General features: G+C 52.4%; 1 protein-coding gene across 3 annotated transcripts in view; it reads right to left on the reverse strand.

The window, feature by feature from the left end:
* RGS3 (regulator of G protein signaling 3) overlaps window positions 1–25,829 on the reverse strand; it is a 90,398-nt gene that overhangs the window by 25,314 nt on the left and 39,255 nt on the right. For 2 of the 3 annotated variants that reach the window (XM_076355342.1, XM_076355343.1), the window contains 3 exons: window positions 21,315–21,426; window positions 14,891–14,931; window positions 1,663–1,785 (listed from right to left, as the gene is read on the reverse strand). In XM_076355342.1, coding sequence (XP_076211457.1) covers window positions 1,663–1,785; window positions 14,891–14,931; window positions 21,315–21,426 — 276 coding nt within the window. Of the gene's footprint in view, window positions 1–1,662; window positions 1,786–14,890; window positions 14,932–21,314; window positions 21,427–21,524; window positions 21,541–25,829 lie in introns of those variants that run through there. The other variant, XM_076355344.1, reaches the window with a different exon arrangement.

Raw genomic sequence — 25,829 nt, forward strand, 5'->3', positions numbered from 1 at the left:
CTTTGCTCTGAGCCACAGGGCTTGTAAGTCTAGCAGAGAGCCAAAATCCCGCACCCTGCCATGAACACAGAGTCCGGGGTGGGGAGGGCAAACAGCAATATCACCCGAAAACCCAAACGGTCCCAGAGCACGTGTCGTGATGGAGAGCCGCCAAGATCCCCCCTTTTAGGATCTATTTGAGATGCTCAGATTTGAACGTGTCCCTGCCCAGCTTCGCCCCGGAGGATCCCCCCAGTCCATGGCTGGATCGCCCCCAGCTGAGAGCAGAGCCATGCCAAGCCCCCGGCAGCAGCCCCATCGCATGCATTCCCCCCATGCCGAGCCGCCTGGGACCCCCTGCCCGGGCACTGTGTCGTGCCAGCAAGACGCAGTGCAGGAAAACAAGAGACATGGCAGAGTCTTGGCACCTCATTGAATTAGCTGCCCTGGGCTATTTGCATTTCTTGAGGTTTGGTTGGTAACTAGGTTCTCAGGCTTTGTATGTTGTTGCTATTTTAGTACGTCTGAAACGTGCAGGAAAAGGAATCCGGAGGCTCTGTCTCCTGTGGAGATGTTTGCGCTGACCCAGTTTGGGACGTTGCAGAGCAAAAGCCACGTCGCTCTGCCTCCGGATCCGGGCAGCAGCGCAGCCGCCTGCCCCTGCTTTTGCCCGCATGTACGGTGAGAGTGAGTCGCCTGCCTTCGAGCCAGACCGGACCACACACCAAGGCTGTATCCACAGGTCGACGTGGGGCAGGAGCTGCTCCACCACCACGCACCAGCCAAGGGGAGGTATCCGGGTGGTTTTATCCCTGAGATCCCCATCTGCCTCACTTAAAGCTCTTTACGCACTCAGCACAGTGTGTTTCTCTTCTCCCAGAGCAGTGGGTCACCCATCAACAGCCCAACCCCAATCCCTGGGGGACAAGATGACTCCAGCAGAGATTGCCACTGTCCCAGACAGCTCCTTGGTGGCAGCCCCAGCCCCGAAGCCAGGCAGACGAGAGATGTTAACTACATCCATGCAGGGCAGGCGTGCCCGACAGTGCTTCAAACCCACTCCATGCACACATTTCTCTTTCCAGCACTGCTGAGACAATGCTCTCGGGCCAGGCTGAAGCTCTTCAGTGTGGGAAAAGAGCCGGTGCTGCCTTGCTAGGTATGAAAAAAAGCACTCATCAAATGACCTTTCTGTGCTCTGAGGCCATCTGTGGGGTTCAGATCAAACACTTGAGCCCATTTGAGTGCACAGAAGGAGCACATCTTCGCACCACTGCTCCCATGACCTCGGCCTTTTAAATCAGGACCCAGAGATCACGGCCTGAACCTCTCCCTCTGCATTCAGTCCCGCTCTAGAGCCGAGCTCTCGGAGAAGGCCATACACCGGGTTGCGCGGCCTCAGCTGTCCAAATACAGATGCTGGGAGGCGTCAGAAGCAGCCTGCTCGCTGGAGTCTGCCTCGACTTGGGTCAGCAGATGCAAATGCAATAGCTGCTTCCCCTAGCAGGGCAGGAAGGTGCAGACGCAGCAGTGCCTGAATACAAACTCGCTCCTCACCTGGCAACAAAACAGCCTCCGGAGCAGCTCGCCTGGCAGGAGCATCACTGGAGCAAAGCCCTCGCCGCAGGCAGAGCTGCCCGATGCTCTGAGCGGGGTTTTTGAGCTCCCCCACGGGTCTCTTACCTTGTTCTCTGTAGGAGCTGATGCCGGATGTTGCTGCTTGGTGATGTTCTCAGCCAGACACCAGCAGATCCTCTTCTTCTGCTCCTGGGAGTAAGCCTCCAAACTTAATAAGCACTCCGACTTCTGACGTAAAGGAAACACAGGCAGAGAGAAGGTCATTAGCTGTGTGTCGCAGGCCCTGGCTTTGTTTGCAAACTACTTGCTTCCAACACACTGTATCAGATGAATGGAAGCATAACGGGAGAGCTCGCACCAGTGTCCTGCGCTCTGGGCACAAGAAAGCAAAATAGATGGGAAATCAGCTCCACAGTGAAATCTCCTCCAGACAGAGAGTGAAAGGCTGCTGCGGTGTAGAGCAGCAGACTTTTGCTTTAGTAAGTGGGAGCAAAGTGGTAAGGCATGGGCAGAGCACCAGCAGTTCTGCACCCTGTGCCACTACAGTGGAAATGTGTCTATTAAGCTAATTTAGAGGGTGGAAATTGCTCTTTGCTGTATGCAAACATTAACGAGGCGCCGTAGCGTGAACTGATGAAAAAAAGCCCCTTTGGGCTGCGCGGGGCTGGGAGGAAGGCAGACCTCAGGAGAAGCTCCAGACCAGCCTCGTCTGTTCTGCTCCTTATTTAGAGAACACATCAGGGGTTGTTTTGACGATGATGCTCTGGTCAGGCACTGTCTGTGAGCAGCATGCAGTGAGGAAGGAATTGAGAGAAACGATGGGAATTCATCCCAGCCGAGCCCCACCTTGAGCCTCAGAGCCTGCCCACCTCCCCTCGTGCCCCTTCCCTGCCCACACCCTTTTTGATATGGACCTGTTCCTCTTTGACGTGTTTTCTTTGGGCCAAATCCCATTCATTTAAGAAACCTTCTGACCAAGTTCTCTCGGCAAGTGACTCCCAGCCCTTAAACCGCTCATCTCTTGTGCTAAAAATAAAGCATTAGTAACATTTACTGCCCACTGGGATTTTGCAGGTCTCGCTTTAAAAAGGGTCCAGAAATGCTCATGGCTGGATCATCTCCTTCTGTGGCCAGATATGAAAAGAAGAAGAAAAAAAAAAAAGGCAGAACTTTAGGACAGAACTGCAAAAAAGAGTCTTCCACTAAATGGCATGAAAAAGACCCTTCATCTCCCCCTAGGATTTCCTTCCAGAAGGGCAGGTCTCTGCTAGCCTGTTTTTCCCAGAAAGGTCAGAGAGAACTAAGGAACTTGCAGCTTCGTGACTCCAGAGACACAACACAACCAAAAGAGGAAATGCTTTTTAGTCACACCATTTAAAACACTGTTTTCATTGGATGCTAATTCATTCACGTTTAATCCAAAATCCCTATTAAAGCGGTAAATAAACCAACCTCCCACGTCACCACCAGAAAAAAGAGATCTCTAGTTCAGTCCTTCGCCCCTCCGAGGAGACTTCCAGGAAAGAGAAGATTTGATCTTTCTTATGTTTGGACATCACCACATCTACTCCTACAGCAAAAACAAGCTTTTTGAAATGCACGCTCAGGCTTACCGAACACTATCAAAATGGAACAGAGGTTTGTGATTCAGGGACACAAGATGGCGGGGCTCCCCCTTGCCCCGCAGATCCTGAGTTGCAGTGATGCTCTGAGCATCCCCCGGAGCATCACAGTGCTCTTTCCCATCCCAGGTGTCTCAGCCTCTCCCAGTCCCATGCCAGTAGATCACCAGGCTGTACCATTGTGATATCCACTCGTCCCTAGGAAAGTATCTAATCGTTCCTGCTTTCAGAGGAGAGGACAGGTACCAATCTGCTGGGCTGGAAATCTGGGCTGGCATTTCCCTGCCCTGCACTTGGGGCCAGAAGTGAATGACGGCAAGGACTCAGCGAAGCCTAAAAGACATCAGCGCAGCTGCAAGGAGTCCAGTGCCCACATTCATGCTGTAACTACTGCACACCCCCATCCCTACCGAGCTTCTGCAATTCCCCCAGCATGAGGCTTAAAGCAATTCCAAGGACATCTCATATCCCCTTGCTTGTGACGGATGCACAGCTCACCTACCCCTGCTCTGCAGTCCCTTGCTGATTCAATTACAGTCCCCATCTCTTTGATTGAATTTAGCATAAAGCGATGCTCAGCCCGCACTGGCTGTTGAGAGCAAAGTGCCCCTCTCCCTCCCGCTCAGCCTCAGCGAGCCAGCGAGACTCCCCGGCCCCAGCAGCCTGGGAATATTAAAGCCAGGAGAGGACATTGCCCTCTGGTCCAAAAGGCAGAGGAGAAAGTCAACTGCCCCGATGTGTGTCCTGGGTATTGTGGGCAAGGCTGAGGGCAGGCATGAACAGCCAAAATTGTATTTATCCAATCTGTACATATTTTACTATCATTTCTGTGCTACAGCAGTGAGATCTCAGCACTTTATTCCTTCACAGTGATATTTAACCTCTCCAACACACATTTCCCAAGAGAAGAGCTCTGTTTCTCCCTCTTCCATCAAGCTGCTCCCCCCAAATAATGTGCAACTGTGTTGGGGAAAGAGCCAGCCCAACCCACAGTAGCTGAGCACCCCCGGCTGCCTCTAAAGCACAGGATCCTGCTTGCAGAGTCCTTTGGGATCCAGCCAGACGGAGGGCAGACATGTGAAGGACTGACTGCTATATGAGATAAAGCTCTACCAGCGGCACAGGTCCTCTAGAGCCCAGCCCCTGCCAGGGGACCGAGCTGCCCAGCTCAGCACTCCTGCGCACCGGGGAGGCTGGAGCAGGGAGGTCAGCTAACGCCGGGGCTGCGCCGTGCCCTCTGCACGCCGCCTCGCTCAGGGCTCACTCTGGGAACCGGCCTCCCCGCTATTGTTTTCATTAAGGGAGGCTGCTGCTTTGCCTGCCAATGTTTACAAAGAGAAAACAGGGTTTAATCTCACAGCGCTGGGAAAGGAGGATGCAGATGGCGTGAAGGGGGCGTTTGCGACCAGATAAAGTGAGCGACTGAAGTGGCTGCCAGTTGCTTTCTGACTGCCTTCACCCCAGCATTTTGAAAAACATGTTATTGCAGGTGTTGCGTGCCGGCTGGCGCGGGAGCCTCTGGTGAGCCCACGGCTCCAGGGCAGCGCTGGACCCCATGCCAGCACCGGACCCCACGCCAGGGCTGCCCGTGGGAGAGCAGGAGGGAAACACAGGGCATGTATTGCAGAGGAGGACCCAGACTAGCCAACGCAAGCCCCAAACGGGCCCTGTTACAGCAGGAAAAGGTCCCTTTTGCTCCATGGGAAAAGCTCACCCCTGCAGATGCTCCCCCAGGCTGAGCCCCAGCCCCACGGCACCCAGGAGCATGGGGAGATGACAGGCAAGGGGTCTGGCCAGGCAGAGTTCCTGGTTACCCCAGCAGACACCAACCAACGAGGGGCTGCTGGCTCTGTAGCCCATCAATCAGCCCATCAGAATGGCACCACATCACAGGAAGGGTCCCCAGACCCTACACACCAACACCCCATGCTGCAGACACGCCCCTCTCTGCAGGACCCACCACAACAGCATCTGGCACGCAAGTGTGGCTCTACATGACACTGCAAAGCTAAGATACAATAATAACAACGAGCCAGACTCAGCCTGACACCTCCAAAGCCCTGTACTCAGTGACCAGCCTAGCCTGGGGCTGTTCCCATCTCACTGCCACCTCCCCCAGCTCGTGCTAGCAGACATGCTCCCAGGGGATGGTCAGGTCCTTGGGTGGATGTTCCCCTCGCAGATCAGGGGGAGGCACTTCTGCTCCTTTCCCCAGGCTCCTCTCCTCTGCAGGATTTATGGCAAAGTGGTTCAGGGACAGGGCTCGCAGCCCAGCTCAGCTCTGCCCGGCCCCTGGCCTCAAACGTTCAGAGCGTTGGTCCGTAGCCAAACCCAGCAGAGATCCCAGAGGGGAAGTACCTCGGAAATGGGCTCCAGACTACAATAGCTTTTAAATTGCAGAGCAAACCTTCCACCGGCGAAACAGCCAGCCCTGGGAATATCCTGTGCACAAAACACGGGTAACTGCTGGCTGGTTATTTCATGACCCACGGAGCTAGGTCTGATGAGAAAGTTCAGTTTGCTCCCGTGCTAAGCTGTGCTGGGGGGGCCGTGGGGGACCACATCTCTTCCTGTGGTTTTTGGACTGCTGGGCACACTGGTGGTGCCCAAAAAACAAAACACTGGCAGTAACAGCAGGGGCCCTGTTGAAAGCTGGGATGGCCAAAAGGTGACAGGATCTCATGGGTGCTCGAGCAGATGATGTGCATGTGCCGTTTGCAGGGCACGGCAATCTCTGCAGAGAAGCATGGCTCGTTGCTGTGTGGCTTGTTTTCGGGCTAGGGAGGCTCTGTAGATGAAGGTGAAGGATAGATGTGCCCATCCTTCCTTGTGACACCAAGGCCTGGCTCTTAGGAAATGGGTTTTCATCGTCCTACAGACACCCATGGATCACGAGGGGCACCAAGATAGCAAAGTGGACCTTCTACTTCATGGTGCAGAGCCACCAGTGGCTCCAGCTCACCCCAGGCCGGTCAGACCCTGTCGCACTTAGATGATGCTACTGAGGAGAGAGAAGATGGAGGAGCGATGCCACAGGAGCACTGCATCATGGCACAGCTTGGAGGATGCTAAGCCTCCAGGAGGAAAAGCCAGCCTGAAGAACCTTTTCCACCCACTTTGGAGCAGCCAACGAGGACACAGGGCTCAGTCTGGTTTTGCAGGCCAGCAGGTTGTCCTTAAGTGGCTCATCAGATAACAGCCTTCACAGGAATCCCCAGCCCTGAGACTAGCCAGGCGTGGAGCCCCCCATGCAAACAGCACTCTGGCAAACAGAGAGGCAGGTCCACCGCCTTCCCATTCTGCAAACGCCCTTTCCTCTCAGGCGGGAGGGCTCAGAGCTGAGCAGCCCCGGCGACAGTAACACTGAGCTCACCCACCCTCTGCAAACACAGCCCCAGAGCTACCCGTCCCTCTTCCCCTAGCACAGCCCCGAAAAGAGCAAGCTCCAGCCCGTGCAGCCAGCCCCAGGGAACAGCAGTTCCCCTCCAAAATTACCCACTGTTGCCTGGGCCTTTTTAAAATCTCTCCAGTACTGTAACCCGCATCATATCAGCTCTTAGCCAACATCTGGGAAATGTGACCACAGAATTAAAGCTGGGGAAAAAAATTAAGAACAACTGCTCCAAAAAGCACATTTTGTGGGTCATCTCAAAACTCAGATTCAGGTTGAACTGTGTAAAGATTCACAAAGCCAGGGAAGCAGAGAGCCCCTGTTTATCTGTTTCTCCAACTGGGACACAAGCATTCCCTGCTCTGCACGAAGACACCAGAACTGGGAGCTGTCACTGCCCAGGAGCTGCCCTGGGGTACACCCCAGGCCGTCGGTTATGCCAACCCAGGATTTCTGCTACTAGTGTCACTCCACATCATCTAACCCAGGTAAATGGGCACTGGCAGAGGAGACAGAGCCTAGGGATCCGTCTGCACAGAGGAGCAGCCTGGCCACCAGCTCCACAGCCATCGCTTTGCATGCTCTGGCTCCAGGTATACGCCAGGAGAGCGCTGGCTTGAACCAGCTGAACGTTTCAGTTGCATTTGAAATTTGGGGCATGTCATGGGGATGCCGGGTGGGGCCGCATTTCAGGAATGCCTCGGCATTTGGGATCATCTGTACATGGGTTCATGTCACAACATCCTTCAGAAGCACTTTTCAAAGTGTTGGCAGTCTTGGTCTGACGTTATCTCCCTGCACCTGCAGTTCAGGCTGCAGCTCGGTCTTCTTGGCATCATGCACAGAGAGATCCAGTGGCTGGGACCCGCCATCCTTTGGATGGAGGAAAATGGAAACCTCTATTCAGGAAAGAGTTAAGCTGTTGCTGTAGGTGTGACATGGTGGAGGCGTTCAGCGTGTGCAGATTGAGCGTCCAGCTTTTACATGAGCTGGGCGACTCAAGGTGATGCACGCCGGTGCGCTGCAGCGCAGGACACAGACCCCGCTTGGTGAACCTCTCCGGCAGCCCAGAAATGAGCCACTGCTTGTGAGACACGCGGGAAGCAAAGGAAATATCAGAGAGCAGGAAAGGATTTTTCACTTGATAACATCTCCTGACCACCACCAGCAGAGCGGCTGGAGGAGAGGGAGTCCCCCTTTATGCTGAAAAGGTCTGGGAGCAGGAAGAGGAAGGCAGAGGAATACACTTCATGGTCTCTCAGCGTGCTTCAAAGTCACCTAATAAATCTGGAGAGAGCAGGCAGCAAGGAGCACATCTAGATTTTCTCTACTTGAAGTCCTTAGGTATGACTGATCCCAACACTTCTAACCTTCTCTGCAGTGCCCTTTCCACCAGAGCCCAGAGGATCTTTCACCCTACTGCAATACAACAAACCCATCTGACAAATAACACAGCCCACAAATCTGACAGACATCGTCTCTTTTCCTATTACACATTAGAGAAAATTGAGATACAATTTCAACAGAGCACATAGTCTACTTCACAGACATAACTTACCTCTTCTACCTTTTCCCACCCCGCACACAGCACCCGATGCCAGCTGACACTTGATTTTCTCTTACCAGGAATTTAAAACCCACTATACCTCCACCTTACAGTGCTCTGGCATCTGCAGGGTGGCCATTACAGCACAAAATTCAGGATTTTGTGTTCAGGCAAGGCTGAGGGACTCCTAAATCACTGCTCCTTTTTGTGGTTAAAACCCTCCTGCAGCAAGTTGTGCTGGGGGCTGGCAGGCTGCGCCCTTTGGCCAGCGCTGCTTTGGGGTCAGAGCTGGGCGCAGCTCTTGGCTCTGTGTCTCAATCACAGCCTTGAGGTTTTCTGAGCTCATGTCTCTAAACCGGCCTTTTTGTAATTGCATGTTGTGGGTATTTTCTTGTACTTAAGAACCCAAAGTATAGATGGAGCATTTGAAAAGGAGGGATCAGACATCTTACAGGCTGCTCAAGCCCTGCCAGGGAGCAGAGTAAGCGGGATGGGGGGGAAACCACAACAGCAGAGCCCAACCCCAGGCACCAGATCCTCCTTAATGCTGGGAAAAAGGAAAAGGGGAACAACTTCCTTTGCTTTGGTCCCCTGCCAAAACCATCCCATTTCAGTTGGAAACAAATTCAACCCAAAATGCAAGCCTTCTGGCTATCGCTTTGGGGTCAGAGAACAAAGGAATGGAAAAGTTGACTGAATCCCAAACTTTTATCACTACTGATGCTGTCTTTCTGCTGCAGGAGCTCATGGCTGCTGATTATTCTTCCCCCAACAAGCTTTTATCAGTCACTTCTGACCCTCACAGACCCGTGTGTACAGTTCTCTTTTCCCCATGATCACATGAAAACACATAATCAGCTTTCACCCACCATAACAACTAACCCCCACTGCTCTATGACTGAACTACCCTCCCTATCATCTCCTACTTCCCCAAATTTCAAGTCATATGCACACTTTATCAGGCATGATTTGCTGTTTTCTACCATGTCAATGATGATTGTTTGCAATTAAGCAAGAGCCAGGCTTCCCAAGCCCTCCCTGGCAGAGCAATGCTCACAGACGATGATGTTGAGGTTTCAGACCAGAGTTTTTAACTATTTATTGAGCACCACAGCAATTTTCTGTCTTTCTAGGTTTTCAGGCCAAGTGATGTGTCATATCAAGCCAAGTGCCTGCGAGGACATCTGCTCTAGTTGTGCTCCATCTGTACTCTTTATCTCTCTTTCATTAATAATTACTTTTTAAAGTTCTTTACTAAACAAATTCACCTTAGCTGTTCACTTGGTTGTGTAGGTTTGATGTCACCCCCTGGCCAGCCCTTTTGCCCCTTTCCCTATCACTAAACCATCTGCCTAAGTGTCCTCTAGATCTGCCAGGACAGGGCCCAAAAAAGCTCCTTGCAAACTCTTCTGATGACACGTCCAGAAGAGATGACTTCAAAATTACCCAGGTGTATAACATCTGCCACGTCACAGCGTGTCCCTGAGCCTTAAAGTCCTCTGTACCATCGGTAAACTGCTTCTCCAGCGTTCAGATTCCCTGTATGGAGATGGGAACCTCGGTTCTCCTTGCTCTTTCCCTGTGGGACAGAAATGGGTAATGCCACATCCCTAAGGGCATTAAATAGTCATGCTCAGTCCTGGGAGCAACAAAGAATGCTTTGGGAAATTAATTCTCCTATGGTCCAAGCTGGGACTCTCCAGTGAAGACTTCAGAGTTAAGCACATTTATACAAGCTACAACATTGCCCCTCACTACAGCTGTGGTCCAGTTTAAAGAGCATTTGTTCAAAGCGTAGCCTTGCCAGCAGCCGGGACACAGCTCGAGGATGCAAATAGGAATGGAGCCCACAGGGGACCCTATGGGCGCAGGGATGTGTCCGCAGAGAGCCAGGGCACGGGGTGGGGGGGACGAGGGGGGACAGTGTCATTTCTCCGACACTTGTCTAGAGGATCTCCTGTGCAGAGTTAGGATGCGCATCTCCAAGGCAAAACAAGATCAAAATTAGATCCGCAGCATTAATTTCCTCAGGTCTGTAAGTGTGCTCATCGCAGCAGGCCAAGAAGTACTGGAAAGATTTTCTGTTGGAGCAGTTTCCCAAGAGAAACTCTGGTGTCTGCAGGTGAAAACTTCCAGAGAAAAAGATCAATTTTGCTAATGCTTTTCGAAAGAAAAATTTACTGAGCTATTTGATTTTAAGTCAATTCGGTCTGAATATGTTGGGTCCGAATCAAAAACTTCTAACAATGCAATAAAACACTGATCTGCAGTTTCCTATCAGGAGAATATTTCCGGAGCAGGGAAGGGTGTGAACGCAGCCCTGGACCACATTCACATCTCTGGACTGCCTCCCTGTGAGGCTACCGATTCCCACCATGCAGCAAATGTTTTCTCTGACAGGTTTTACGCACATCATCATAGGAGGTGTATGTGCCCTGCAGGGAATAGCACGCGTGCAGGGGGGAAACAGGGCCAAACTCCCACACTCCAAATTCTCTAGGGTGCAGAAACGCGAGTCCACACTGAATCAGCCCAAAGCTTTCAAAGGTGGGATCTGTTCAACTGCCTTTAAACTGTTTCATTTGGATTTAAAATACTGAAATGAAACGTATGCTAGACCAGGTTTGCATGCGCTGGTAGTACTTTTTCACATACCAGTTGGCAACTGGAAAAGCTAGACAAGCTTCCAGGTATACACAGTATTCCTCAGATCAAAAGGTACCACCTTCACTTCCAAAATCCTGGCTTGCTTATATGCTGGGACTATGGCAGCTACCCCATGACCACCACGAGGAACAAAAACACCAAGAATGGACAGCTCAGTGGAGAACCTTCCTCTGTTTCTGCATTCTTTCCAACACCAACCTATATTTAGCCCTTCCCTTCCAGGAGGCCACGTGCCCCACCAGGATCGGGGCCACCTGCACTCGGGACCTCCAAGCACTGCAATTCACACGCTGAAGAGCCTGTAAAATAAACACCCCTTCTGCTGTAACCTACACCGGGCTATAAAGATTACTGTTTGCCATCTGACTGTAAATAACCATAATGCACAGGATTTAAACTCTGTGGAGTGATTTATTTACACACGATTAGACGGGATGACTAGCAGTAGCTTTTTTTATGACACTCCAGTTTCCCCTCAAGGTTGGAATTTTCTTTCTTGTTTAAAATAAATTAAGCAACTCGCAGACATTGAAACATACTTTTACTTTGGATCATGCCAGATCCGAATGCAAAAATGCAACCTTATGGGTCAGAACATTACTCACAAACCTTCCAGATGAGAAGGAGCAGGAGACAGCAGCTCGAGGCCTCAGCAAAGAGCTATTCCCACAGCAAACGCAAAGTCAGCCCGGCCCCACGGGCTCTCTTTCGACTCACAGCAGCACTAAATACATTACTGCTCATTGCAAATGATTTGTGGGTAAGAAACAGCAGTACGAGAGCTTCTACCAACCTCCCAGACCCCGTCATGGCAGTGCAACAGATGTGTCTGCCCAGATCATGGCGACAGAAGAGCCCTGACAATGACGACCACCAAACCCCCCAGACCCATCACCTCCACCCTGGAGAGGACCAGCTGGCAGAGCTGAGCCAGCAAAAGGCTCCCGGTAGAGTAAAGCGCTGCTGGCAAGCCCAGGGATGGAGCACTTGCTGCAAAGAGCAGGACAGGAGCAGATCAGGAGGGGGAGAGACCCCGCAGGGTGACGTGGGACAAAAAAGCCACGTCCACACAAGCATCCTTCCCTTATGCATCCTTATAGAAAGCTTTCTAGCTGCCACAAGCAGTCGCAGGGGTGGGCAGTGGGACAGCCACATCTGCCAGCAGGACCCAGCCGCAGGGCACTGCTGCACCGCATCGCTGGGACCCCGAGGGTGCCAGGAGTGGGCCAGGGCCAGCACCCTGCCAGAGATGTCCTCCTGAGCCTCCTTCCACCCTAACTCCCGGCAGCCTGAGCGCAGCCCCGAAGCAGAGCCAGCCCCTCTTTGTGGGAAGCCATCCTTGCAGAGGGAAACCGCCTCGTTCCCACAGTCGGGAAGGAGGCTGAGCCTTGCACCAGGGCAAAAGGAGGTCACACAGCCGGGAGCGTGGCACCCAGTGGACACCACGTCCGTCAGGCAATGGGAAGAGCCACGGTGGGCTGGCCCGGAGACCCCCACACCAGCCCCACGTGCCACTGCAACACGAGAGAGCCATTTCACTGGGCCCAGATCCCAGCTTCCATTTGACAGCAGGCCATGCCTTCAATCCACCCCACTGCAAAAAATAACCTTAACACCACAAACTGATGCTCCCACCAGCCCAGCGAGGCATCCAAGCCCCCCGCAATGCCTCTGTGTGCAGCCAGCTTGCAGGAATGCCTTTGAGGGGGACTGTCCCCTCCCTCCCGCGGGCTGCCAAGACTTAAAATTTCCTGGTGACACCCCCACAACCCTGTAACTCAAGCTTTGCTCCTGAAAAGTGAACGCAAAGGAGAAAAGAGGGATGACCTGAAGGTGACTCTCTTCTTAGCTTCCCCGCAGGAAGAAGACGCTTAAATGCTCCCAGGCTGGCTCCCACGACAGCATCCCATCATCTAAGAAGAGCTTGTCTCCGTTTGCCTGAGGTCTACCTCCACCGAGGACAGTTCATTGAGCCGCACAACCCCTGCACTGCAAAAGTGAGAGGTTCTGCACTCATGCTTTAACCACCAGCCCGTGTCCTTGCAGCCTGGTCACCTGCTCCATGTGGCTCTCAGAATTGCAGGTCACCGTTTCCCAGAAGAGCAGCCGTGGGGAAGTCAGGAGGGCACCGTCCTGACCTGGCTCGCTGCTGACTCATAGGCACGTCCCCCTCTCTGTGCCTCAGCTTCCCCTTTTGAACCAAAATTGCCCGTTGCTGGAGAGTCTGGTGAGACTTACGGCTGGAAGTGCACTGTTCCCTTAACCTTGAAGCCGGCTGTTTCTATCCATGCTGCGCAGTCATGGTGGACACATAAAAGCCACCTTCTCCCTTCCTTGCAGGAAAGACCCAGCCAAACCACACAGCTGGAGAATCACCTCCCCACCTACCCGCAGGCAGATCTCATGTCAGCCTGACTTCCCTAGCTCAGTGCAGACCACCAGCCTGCAAGCAATCCCGTGGGGTCCAGGAGGGAATGTCCTGCTCAGCAGGATGCCACCTTTGAGCCAGGGGCTGCCCCGATGTCACCTGAAAGCCGTGGGCTGGCACAGCGCAGGGTGTGAGCAGCCACTCCTGGGGTAGGGGCATGTGGCAGACCTGCCGGTCACCACGGGTTGGAAAGCTCCTGCTCCACTTGCAACCTGCTCCAAAATACCTCAGGCGGACAGGGGGAACAAGAAGGGGTTTGCAGAATCCCATAATCATGGCCTGTCCAGACCTACTGTCCTCTGTGGGGGAGCATGCCTGTAGGAAAGCAAATGTTTCACATTTTCTATACAACTACTACACTCCAACTCCAATGGATGCCACAGATCTCAGTCGCCAGAGCTGTAAGAGCCATTTAAGCCCGCCAGAAGAAAGCTAAGCACTTCATTACGTCTTGACAAAGACAAGTCTTCCCTTCCCAAGATCTCATGAAATGCAGCCAGTTCTCTTTCAGTCACTTCTACTTAGGGGCCTAAAGCTTCTAAACTAAATGTCAGGCTCCAAATGCATTTTTCCAAATGTATGAGAAAACGGAGGAGTGCCTCATCCCGCTGTCGGGATGTCACTGACGAACACCCATCGCAGCCTTTCTGAGTCACAGCACAGGATTAGCTGGGTAGGGAGACATCACGCAAGTCTGATGTTACACTGGGACACGCACTGAGCAAACCCCCGAGGAGGCAGCTCCTGCCCCACCGCCCCAGGAAGAAATAGAGGAGACAAGGAAGGAACAAAGAGGGAAATGTGAGAGAGAACTCGTCAGCCCATGGTTACGCAGCAAGTCGTGCTTTGGCCCAAATCCCAGCCACACAAGGTGAACAACTTTCATTCTGAACATTTTCATCCAACTTTCACAATAGCTTATTATTTCGCGGTGCTGCTGAGCAATGTTTGCCTTTCTCCTCTACGCCCTGGGGAGCTTTCCCAGATCCAAATTTCCACCCTGAAAATACAAGGCCTTGAAACCAGGAAGACAGTAAAGTCACTTGAAAAAGAAAAAAAGCCACAGCATTCCATGATTAGGTAGGTCCAGTCACTGTGAACCTATTTTGCAGTCTCCTTGGCTGCTTCACGACACAAACACAACTGTGCCAATGTCTGAGTGATTGCAAATCTGTTTGGATTTACATTGCATGGTACATTTAGCCATGTACCAGCCACATGCGTTTTTAGAGCTATGATTATATGTCTTTTAGATTGAGCTTCCTTGTTTTATTTGAGGGCTTCAAACCTGGGTGCTTGAAGGCAAGAAAAGCAAGATGCCTAAAAAATAAAGACAAAACAGTTGGCAAGGAAATCTGGCCCCAGGCAAAAGAATCCCAAGATAAATCGAAAGTGAGATGCGTGGAGGAAGATCCACCTACTGCACACAGAGGGAAGGGGAAAAGCAAACCTGTCTCAGTGCTGCCCAGCCTCCCCGTTCACAGATTCCTTTTAGCAGCTTCTTACTAATATATTCTGGCTACAGTCGTTACGCTTCCTTTCCAGACCTCTGGCAAATTAATTAAAAAGGAAGTTAAAATCAGCCCGTTCAGTGCTCCTTGCCCAGCAGAAAGGATCAGAGTTGTTAGTACATGTTCAGCTCCCACTAGAAAGTTAATTTGGAAAACAGCACCACTCACCTCTGCAAGGTAAAGGATGCAGAATTTCCGATCTTCTGAACCTATAAAGAAGAAAAAACAGGATCAAAATTAAGCTACAACTGCATTTCTACAAGCAGAGACACTGGCAGAGGAACTGGCTAAGAGACAGCATTTAATGAATATTTATTGTTGTCATCCTACAGTACCAGGCTGTGATCTGGGAGTGATGTACGCTGCATCTGCAGGGGCCATGCGCTGGGCAGGCTGCATTGCATGGTATCTTGCGTGGACTCACTGCGCTATCGCAGCTTCTCCTTTGGGTTTGTCCTTTTGGAAAAAGGTTTGTTTCATTCAGAGGCCACGCACAGGCTCTTCTGCCCGACCTGCCATGGCACGTGCAGCCCGACTCCTTCACGGGGGCTGCGGAGGCTCCGCAGTGCCCACACAGCCATCCTGGGCACCGGGGTCGGGTCTCTCCCATCTTACCTCTGTGGACGCTTTCCTCCCAGGAGGACTAACCAGAGCAGCTCCTGTTCCTACGTCCTTGCTCATTCCCAGCTTCTTGCCCCAAGCCCTTGATAAGGCTGGTGGTAGCTCTGTCTAGTGCTGTCTGTCCCAGCCTCCACCAGTGCCAGTTGTTGGGGTTGGTGCCTCTCCAAGGAGATGGAGCCGAATCCCAGGGCAATGGGAAGCAGCTGACATGGGGCAGGGGCGAGAGCTCATCCTGCTCCATCGGGCTGAGGGCAAACTCCCCAAGCTCCCGCCAGCGTGGTGCCACTCAGGAGACCTGGCCAAGGGATTTGCACTTCCACAGCTTTTGGAGAGGAGATGGTGCTGGAGGCAATGCAATGACCAACATTGTGATCCATGTCTTGCTAAGTCACAGAGCAGCCCAGTTCAGCTCCCCATCTTGCTGCCAGCTATCCCAGGGGATGTGTTATGCTCCAGCTGCTCCACCAGCCTGGTTCCTGCAGGCCTAGTGTTCCCTGTCCCCAGCAAAAAGGCATTCCTGAAGATTTGCCCTGGTCTCTGATCCCTGCTGGTGAGACACGAGTGTCTCCAGCCCCAAGGGAAGCCAGCTCCTGGCATACATCAGCCTCGCAGGAGGACATGAAGCTGCCACAGGACAGGGACACCTCAACTCTGAAGCAGGACATCCCAACTCCTGGAGCCGGCTCTCTCCTTCGCACCAGTGTGCCTTGCACCAGCTTTGCCCTTGGTAGCATGCAGCACCGCTGGGCTGCAGCTTTCATAACTCTTTTAATGACATTATCTCTGCCATGAGATCAGATCTGCAGTCTGGGCACAGCCGCAGATCCTATTCAAAGCAGTGTCAGCACAAGCTCTGCTTCATTTCAACAGCCTGAGCTGCACTAACGATGGGAACAGGCTCTGTACAGCGGTGGAAACACCCTGTTCCCCAGAGGAAAGCAATTCTTCTGCCGCAGGCAGCAGCCCAAATGTCAAGATAAGAGCTGTGACCCATTGAGGGACTGAGATACCTCTTGAGTCACTCCACGGGCAATGCGAAACCCATGAAGAAGTGCAATGGCCTGGAGCCATTTGCTGGATGTCTCTTCCAGCTGCCCTTTGGGGGATCGCAGACCTGCCTCCGCTGCCACCTTCATTTTTAATGCACGTTGCAGGATATGGGCTAGAACATCACGACAGGGACACCAGGACACTGTGCCACAGCAGCTGATGGAGCCCAGCACCACCAGGAGCGCTGCTGTGGACCTCTCGGATGATGGGTCCTTGTGTTTTCATAAGCTTCAGTCTGCTCCACCCTGGGTGACGCGAGGGTCAGGGAAGCAGCCTGGCCCCAGGGCTGCCAGCCAAAGTGCTGCCTTTCCAAATCTTCACTTCCAGAAGGGGAGCAATGCTGAACCTTGAGAGCACATGCTGAACGGGCCTGGCTGGGAGCCCGTGTCTCACCTCTGCACCACAGAACTGCTCTCCACGGCTCTGCCTGAGCTCTCCCAGCACCCTCTTCCGTAAATCCCAGCAGGACCATTGGGGAGCATTTTCCTTGCTAAGCCAAAGCCTCCGATGGGAGCCCCTCAGCCAGTGCTTTTCCCCTTGAGGGAGGGTTTGGAGGCAGGATCTGAGCCTGCTGCTGGCACACCACGAGTCCACCATCCCCTTCTGCTGCTTCTGCTTCCCAAGTGGTCAGCAGTACAAAAAACACCCCATCTTCTCAACTGGGCTCTCTGCTCCTCCCTGCACCACGACCAAAGCTCTCCAGGCTGCCTTGCAAAGCAGATTGCAAGAAGACCAACATGTCCCAGCCACTTTCCCTCAGGAGCTTTAACCCGGCTTTCCCAGCTGATCTGAGGAACAGGTCACCCTCTGGAAACATGCACCCTCAGCAAAGAAAGGCGATGTCCGGAGCGTAACGGCCCTGGGAATGACCCTGCTTCTCTTGGGCCTCTGTTTATTCCTTCTGCAGTAACAGGTGATCACGACAAAGCCCAAAACCATCAGAATTAAGTTCCCTTCCAAATTCCTCTGCATTGAGCTATGAATCTTGGCATTAGCAACCTCCACCGCCAGCAGCTCCTGTCCCCTTGTCCCTCCAAGGCTCGCTGCTGCACATGGCCAAGCAGCCCAGTACCTACGGGACACACAAAGCAGGGAGCCAGCCTAGGCTAAGGAACTGCTTAAATCCCATTTTCTACCAGTAATTGCCTTTAGAGAGAAAACAAATGGGAGGTAAGAGACTGGCTGCCCAGCCCAGCAGCCGGTGCCAATCCCTGGTGAGGCGCGAGGGGAGGCAGGAGAGCGATGGCAGAGCCAGGAAGGGCAGACCCGAGCGCAGGTTTTTAGCACAAACCAGGTTTGCTGGAATTTCTTCTGCTGGAGCTTTTTCCAATCTCCGGAGAGTCAGGCTGGCATGCCAGAGCCTGCTGTGCCCCGGAGCCATGCGACGTGCACTGCTCATCTCCTGCACTGCGGACCACAGAGGCCGCAAAAGACAAGGGGAGAGGCACAACCTTGCACCAGGGAGGCGGCAGCCAGCTGCCCGGGCTAACCCGGGGCTCCGTTCCCCACGCGGCGCTACATCCACACCTTTTTTGACAGCTGAACAGCACATACTCTCAGCCAAATTCAGTGAAATGCTAAAAAGAAATAAGCAGGAGAAAAAAAAACTCACTTGAAGGTATTTCAGTTTCTTCCTGATGCGTTGTGATGGGGACTGGCCTGTCTTTCAGAGTAACTTGAACCGTCCCTCCCCCAGGGCTGGGCTGCTGCATGCGCTCAGCACAGACAAGAGGAGGGTGCGAGTTTTGTGGGGACACGTCCCCCTCTCTGGCTAAGCCTCGTCCTGCGCACCCATGCTGACGTGTGGGGCAGGCGTTTACGCAGCTCCTGGCACAACAGCAGCTTTCAGCGCCGGCCCAGCTCTGCCAACCTCCCATGTGCAACCCAAAGAAAACACCCGCTGCTTGCAAGATTTGGATGGTGCACGCAGGGCATTGGGTCAAAAAGATGGGAAAAGAGGGAAGATGGTCCTGCTCCTTTCCACAGCCTCCTTGCACGGCCCAGGGGACCGTGGCAATGCCCACGGCGAGGGCAGACACCCTGCTCCCCAGCCCCTCACATACACTCAGCAAGGTTGGGACTGCATCAGGCACCCAAAGAGGAGCTGACAGGGCAGGGTGCTGCAAGGCCTCAGGTGCATGGGGAGAGAGTAAGGCTGTTGTGCTCATTCAAACCTGGCTCCCAAGAGGGGACAAGCTTGTCACCCTCTGTGGCACATGTTCCTAGGGAGGCGTGGCAGGATGCAAGCCCTGGGTGCTTCCCAGCACCCTTGGGGCAGCGGGGAGAAGCTGGGAGGGGGGGGCAGAAGCCCCACAAATCATACTCTGGGCATCTGACAATCTTGGAGCTGATTGCTGTAAGACACGGCGGGTTGGGATGCCGGGGACAGCAAAGCAGCACATGAAAAGTCTTTGTTTGCAGGATCCTGGCGGAGGATGGGGCTCACAGCCTGGGGGTCCTCATTCCGGCTGCAAAACAAGAGCACGCTTCTCTGTCCCAAAGCCGAGCGCACCCACCCGGGGCGGGGGCAGGATCCCAGCGAGGCGGCGACCTTCGCATGGAAATTCCCACAGTATCTCGTGAGGAAGCCAGCCCTGTTGCACTGGAAACATTGGCCGGTGTGGTGCTCATCAGCCATGCTTGGCTTCTAAAGCAGGAAGACAGAGCATTGTAAAGCAGATTATACTGATTTGCTTTCGCACAGGGCAACGAGCGGCAGAAACAGGAAACATCACAATGGTCTTCAGTGTACCGGAGATGTCTCAATTGTTATACTCAGCAATACGCCTGTTCCTATTAATGTGCCATTCAGTTATTTAGAAGACCAACAGAAAATCCCTGCCAAAAGGGACGGACATCTTTTTGCTTGTTCCACCCACCTTTGAAGCGGCCCTGCCCAAACCAGGAGGGTGAGCTGCCTGAAAACCAACTGTGCTGGATTCCCAGCGTACGGGGGGAGGTTCAGTGCTGCAGAGACAAACATCCCCTTCGGAGAGGCTTCTTAAGCTATTCCAGATGTGATCCAGCCAAGTTATTATGGCAACAAGGAAATAAGTGGCAGAAAACTGCTCACAAAATCCAACCGCTCTGCCTGAGGTTAGGAGGCACATTCCTGTGCCAAGCTGCAAACAGACCTTCGTGCACAGAGCCAGGACCAGCACCGGGGAAGCTGATTTCTTCAAGGAGGCGAACAAGAGCAGGGTTATTCAACAGCCTTTGAGAGCAGCCAGGAGCAGCATGCATGTGCACTCCAGGAGCAGACGCTGACCAACAAGCACTTCAACGAGGAAAAATTTCTTTTGTCCATTTCTTAGAAATAAGCAGCACTGAGAACAAACTCAACAAACCCCAGCAAAGCTTCAATGGCTTTTCTAAATGGCTCGCACTGTGCCACCCCGTCCCCCTCACTGTGTTTCTGCCCCTACCAAATAGGTCAGTGAATTAATCTGGGAGCAGAAACGTTGTTGGAAATGGGAAATAACAACTGATGGGCAGCCTGTGGTGTTCGGCACAGCATTGCAGATCCCCAGCACTGAGGCTCACAACAACATGGGGCACGTGGAGGGATGCAGCTCATCCACTGAGCTCAAGCTCGGCTGGGGAAAGTCATGGGACGTGGCAAAATTCATCCAGAAAATGATCCCTTTGGAGAAGCAGCCCAGATCTGGATTAATCCCTTTTGGTCAGTGCCATGGGACTACATAAAGACATCAGCTCACACAGTTACAGAGTAATTCGGGTTGGAAGGGGCCCCTCTGGCGGTCCAGAGACAGTCCAGACAGTCCAGACTAGACAGTCCAAGCCCCTGCCCAAAGCTCCCAGATCAGGGCGCTCAGGGCCGTGCCCAGTTGAGTCCTGAACACCTCCAGGGATGGAGATCCCACAAGCTCTCTGGGCAACTTAATATTTGACCAACTTCACCATAGAAAAGTTTTTCCTTCCATCTAATCACGATTTCCCACGTCAGGTCCCGGTCCAGCAGGACCCGCTGCCTGGGCTCGAAGAGGAGCCAGGGCACCAGCCCCACGCTGACGCAGTCGGGCGACTGTACACTAAACAAGCCCGTACCCAAAAAGCGACTGCACCAAAGAAGGAACAAGGTGGGACTGGGCCTGAGGCCAAGAACTGGCTCCACCGCAGCAAATAGGATATGGTAGAGCAATTCATTTGTTCCTCTTTTGACCCTGAGTAGCTAAAGGCCATCTTTTGTACAGCCTCAGCATTTCAACTTGAAATAACTGATTTCAAGTCACCCCCTGCCCTAGAAGCCCTCCCTGAGCCCTCAGCTGGATGCGAAAGCTCAGCCAAGGTGAAGAGAGTAAGGGCATGGTCCACAGCCTCCCACCGAGGCCAGGGTTTCCTCTTTCCTCACCAGTGGGGTGTGCGTGGGGGAGGGATGCTAGCCTAGGGGAAAACCATGGGCGGCTGAAGGGAGAAGTAGCAAAGTAAAGGTCAGTAGGGCTTAGCCAGACTCCCTTGGAGACAACCTCTGAACTCTCCCGAGGCACCATGGGGGAAACATCAAGACTTCATTTCCCTTTCTCAGCCTCGGCAAGCCCCCGCTGTAGGCAGTGTGACACCAACAAGGGGAACAGCCCAGCACAGCAAGACCCTGGGGAATGCCAGCCCAAAATCCCCGAGAGACGCACCCAAAAAGCCCTGGAACATGGTCCTACCTGAGTGCCCCCAAGGTGTCCCAGGAGATGGAGCTCCCGAGGACTGGGTTAATGCAGGGATGGGAAGGGTGATGCTGGCCCTGCACCCCAAGGAAGGATGATCTGGCAGCACCAGTTGGATGGTACTGTTACATGCTGGAAGCAATGGGATAGTGGGGTGCTATCCTGCTGCTGGCCAAAAACTTTTATAGCTAGCAGCCCTGAAAATGCCCCACATGTCTCCAGCTGCTGCTGCAGACACTCACCCTCCTGGAGCTTGACACTCTGCAGGTAGAGAGGGTTCCTCAGCACGTTGCAGCGCCCAGGCTCGTCCTCCTTGGTGAAGAGCAGCAGGTCAGAGTAGATAAAGAGGGTGACCTGGAAGCACAAGAGCAGCAAAGAAGCAGCTATAAGGAATTCATCTCTTGGCACCGAGACAGCATCCTGGAAAGATCCTCTACCCTGGGGAGACGCACCAGCCATGACAGGCAGCCCAGGCACCCCTTCTCTAAGGGGCTGATTGCTGCTACACCCCTCAGGGCGCTCCCAGCAAGCTTCGGACGAGGCTCCCCCTGCTTGGCAGCCACCTATCGAAGCTTGTGGAGTCCCGTGGCAAGAGGGATAAACCTGCCCGACAGTTTCACGCCACACAAACACACCCTCTCTGCTCTCTCGTGTCACTTCCCATTTACATAAGTTATAAATCAGAGGAGCAGGAGGAGGGAATAAGTTGCCGACTAATCCCAGCACACTGGAGAAGTTGCAACCTAAAAGCAAATGTGATCTCCCTGAACACACTCACGAAGGAGCTTCTCGCTGCTCTCAGTCTTTGCATGCCCCGTTTTGCTCCCCTTGAGAAAATAACAGTTTGGCTTTAACAACAGCAGAACCCACAAGAGCAGTTGCAGGGAACAAACCTGACACCTTTAAACCACGCTGACGGGTGGAAAGTAAACACTGTGTCTGCCCAGCTCTGTGCCTGAGCAGTGACTCAAGTGTCCTAGAAGCTGGGAGCTACTCCAGAGCAGTAGTAAGTGCTCACAACTCAAAAAGTAGATTTTGTTCTGCTTCTGGCTCTTGCCTGCGGTCCCTAGTTCAATCAGTACAGATTAAGTGTGATCTTTAAAATAAGAAGAATGAGCTTCTCCGCTGTAATGGAGATCCTTGACCCAGAAGCCCACAGAAGGTGAGTAGCTTGGTGCAATCACTACACCAGTAGCCGAGGTTTGAGCCTGTCAGAAGTTGGGGGCACGCAGCAAAACTTAGAAGATGCCAGGAAGCGGCTGCAACATGCCGGTGAGCATATTGGGTGCTGGACCTTCCGCCTACTGCCAAACCACGCACTGCTCTCAGCACGGGACGCAGCATGTGAGCACCCGGCTGCTTTTAACCGCTCCTTGGGATGCTCCCAAAAACCTCCCACAGCAAAGGGAAAGCTGCTTTGCAACACTGAGCAACGGCAGTGAAGGTTTTGTGGCCTTTTAGCAATCCTTTCGCAAAAGCAGAAAACAACCCAGCATCCCAGGGGCTTACTGGGAGCTGGCACCGCTGCCACCACCAAGTCACCCGTTGAAAGGTGACTTTGGCTCTGGACAGGGACTGAGTCACTGTTTATGGGGACGCACCGCCAGTACAGTTTGTCTCCATGCCCAGAGGCTGACAGACACATGTCAGGAAGAGGACAAGCTGGGTAACAGTTTATCACATGGTGGCGAGTCTCACGTCAGGACAGCAGCATCTGGCTTTGAAACCAAAATCTAGCCCTTGCCACAAGATTTCTCCTTGCTGTGCAAATTCATTTTTGTGGGATTCTTAATAAGCACAAAGCTACTGGTGTAGCTTTAACTGACAATGAAACCAGGGAGTGTCTGTTTTCCTCTGTATTATTTGGAAAATCCCTTCCTCTGCTCTCAACACACTGTTGGCCTAGTGCCCACATTCACCCTCTTCATTACTTCAGACCTTATTATTAGTACAAGGAATAACGAAGTATAAACTGCATTATAAACTTTCTCCCATGCCTATCGTGTTCCAAAAGGTAACTTTTCTGGGACATGTCTGGTGCCATGCCAGGTCCCTCAGCCTCAAAGAAGAGATGTTCAGGGATTTTGAGAATAGCAACTCAGCAAAGTGAAGGAGGTAAAAGCACGATCAGCAAGTGGTCATGCTGGAAATGGAGGAAAGAAAACAAAGACCTAAGACGCACGGAAATTTAAAGGGTAGAAAAAAGGATAGAAGGATCAGCAGGAAAAAAAATATCACTTCAAATCCAAGAAGATTTTAATAGGGAATCATGGAAACAGAAATACACAAAAAGTATTTACAGGTAACATTGTGCCTTTATGGGAAGATGGGACTGATTGAATTCAGGATGTAGAGAAGATAAAAGCGCAGCCAGTGTGGGTTACGTAAAAGCATCTCTATTAGATGCTGCTTCCAGGAAGACACTTGATTTTAGGGCAGCTCCACACAAAACCGTTTATAGAGGTCCCTTTGCTCCTCCACGTTGCTGGGGGAAGAAAACAAGGGTGTCCCTTCCACCCACAGAGCCAGAGCCTGCCAAGAGCACCCCAGCGCCGCAAGGCCCGGGGCTCCAGCGGACCCCGCTCACAGAGGTGGGAGCGGGACCGGCTCTGCGGGGCAGAGCACTTACCCCACCTGCAGAGCCGAGCACGGGAAACTCAAATCACGGATGACCCTAAGGCAGCAGCCAGCAGGTATAAGAGGAGGGGGGCTGGAGTGAGTAATCTGGAGCTCTGCCTAGGGTTGCCATCACACCGCTGACAAGCTGTAACATGTCTCTAACAGCCCTTTGCAAACAGATCTGGTATCTACCATGAAAAAAATCACAGGGCTCATAAAAGCAAAAGAGCAAACAAAAAAGAAACGCAGCGCCTGAATTCATCCAGGCAAGACACAGAATCTACCAGAGTTGCTCCTTGGAGAGTCAGAGTATCTTTGTGTATTTCCCAGAACTAATTTCCTACCCCAAAATCAGAAATAGAACGACTGGCATGATGAGAGGACTCCTCTGAAGACAGAGCTAGGCACACCTGTGTTATTACTAGAGTGATCAAGGCCACACGGCAGTTGTCACACAGACCTTTTAGGGAGCTGTGAATAGATTTTACAGGGGAAAAAAAAATGTTTGTAGAGGCTGACACCGATGTCTCAGACTGTTCATCTGGGTGTGCTCTGCACCACAGCAAAGAGCAAAGCCTCTTCTGCTGATAGATATGACTAACTACAGAACATAACTGGCAAACGGTTGTTACAGAAGGAAGGGGCACATTTAAAGTGTTTACTAAAAGAAAACAAGAGAGAATGAAAGCCAGGAGGGAAGGTGGAAAGCAGTGGGTTAGCGTGCTTCCCCAAGATGAGAACAGGAGATGAACACTGGGACTGCTACAGAGCCCCACCGCAGGAAGGAGGAAGCGATAACCGTGCCTTGTAAAGCAAAATATGGTCAGAAAAACATTATGAAAAGGTGCCCAGAAATTAAGCCTTGCGGCCAAAGTACCTTCACATTCAAGCTTAAGAATAGTTAACTCTCCTCCTAACCCCGTCCTCTCCTGCTCACCTATGCACGGAGAGCCACTGCTACCTGCATTATGACAAGGAAGACTTTGCGCGTTGCAACCGCAGTAGTGCATCAGCAGAGACACTGGCACGATGGATCAGTGCAAACCCCACCTGCTTGTCCCAGTGCTCGGCAGGAAAAGCCTGAGTCAGCGGATGCTTTCCGAGACATCGCCCTCTCTCTTTCTAGCAATAGTCTCATAGCCGTGCCCAGCAAAAGAGAGGGAGCTGAGGAAGCAGAGTGAAGCAGAGGCAGGTCTTTTATGATAGAGCTTTCAGATGCTAAAGGAGAACATGGTGATGATCCCCTGCATCTCTGGCCAGAGAATGCTGCCTGCAGCTGGCTAGAGAAATCCTACAGTCCTTGGTGGGGAGCTCGTAAGACGGGTATCCAACCCTAGGACTGATCCACACACATTTTCTATTTACCAATACTGGATTCTTCTCCAGAAGAATTGGGTGCAACCCCAAAGAGAAACTCCAGTGGTACAAGTATGAGGGTTGTATCTGCAAAGTTCAAGTGTCCCCAATCATTCAGCTGAGCTAAATGGATGAAGCTTTCTCAATCTTCCTCCATTTTTTCAGATCTTGATTTATCCTTGTAGCCCTCTTGTAAGACCATCCAAATTCTCAGTATCCTCTATGAAGCAGACATCACTGTTGGACTCATCAGACCAAGAATGACACAGCTCCCCACATACAGGGTGGTATCACCCAGTCACTTCTATTCAGTGCTCCCCTGATCATATGCTTCAAAGTCGTAGCTTTCTTGGCTACAGCTTTGTGCTGGCAGTTACTCACTTAGTTTTCACACAGACCAGAGCAATAGGAGAACATGATTAAAAGTAATCCAGTTACCATGGCTTCGTACATTAGCATCTCAGCCAGCTGAGCCCCCATCTAAAGAGAGAAGCAGTCTAGGCTTTGCAGGTGGGGTAGGTGCACACACATAGCCATGGTACTTTGGAGATGGGCATGAACTTCCCACGTCAGGGAAACTTTACCACCCTTCAGTGATAACACCAAAGCCTTTGAGTCATTGCTTTCCATCCTACAGCCCTAACTCTCTCAGCATGACCTGCTCCTTTGTTCCTGGATTTTTACTTCTGCATGTATCCACATTAAATGCATGTTCTCCAAGACTTCTCAGCAGTCTTTTAGCCCACAGTGCATTTACCCTCTTTTACCACCTCACACACTTT

This window comes from Aptenodytes patagonicus, chromosome 18, assembly GCF_965638725.1.
Source record: "Aptenodytes patagonicus chromosome 18, bAptPat1.pri.cur, whole genome shotgun sequence".
NCBI classification, from domain to species: domain Eukaryota; kingdom Metazoa; phylum Chordata; class Aves; order Sphenisciformes; family Spheniscidae; genus Aptenodytes; species Aptenodytes patagonicus.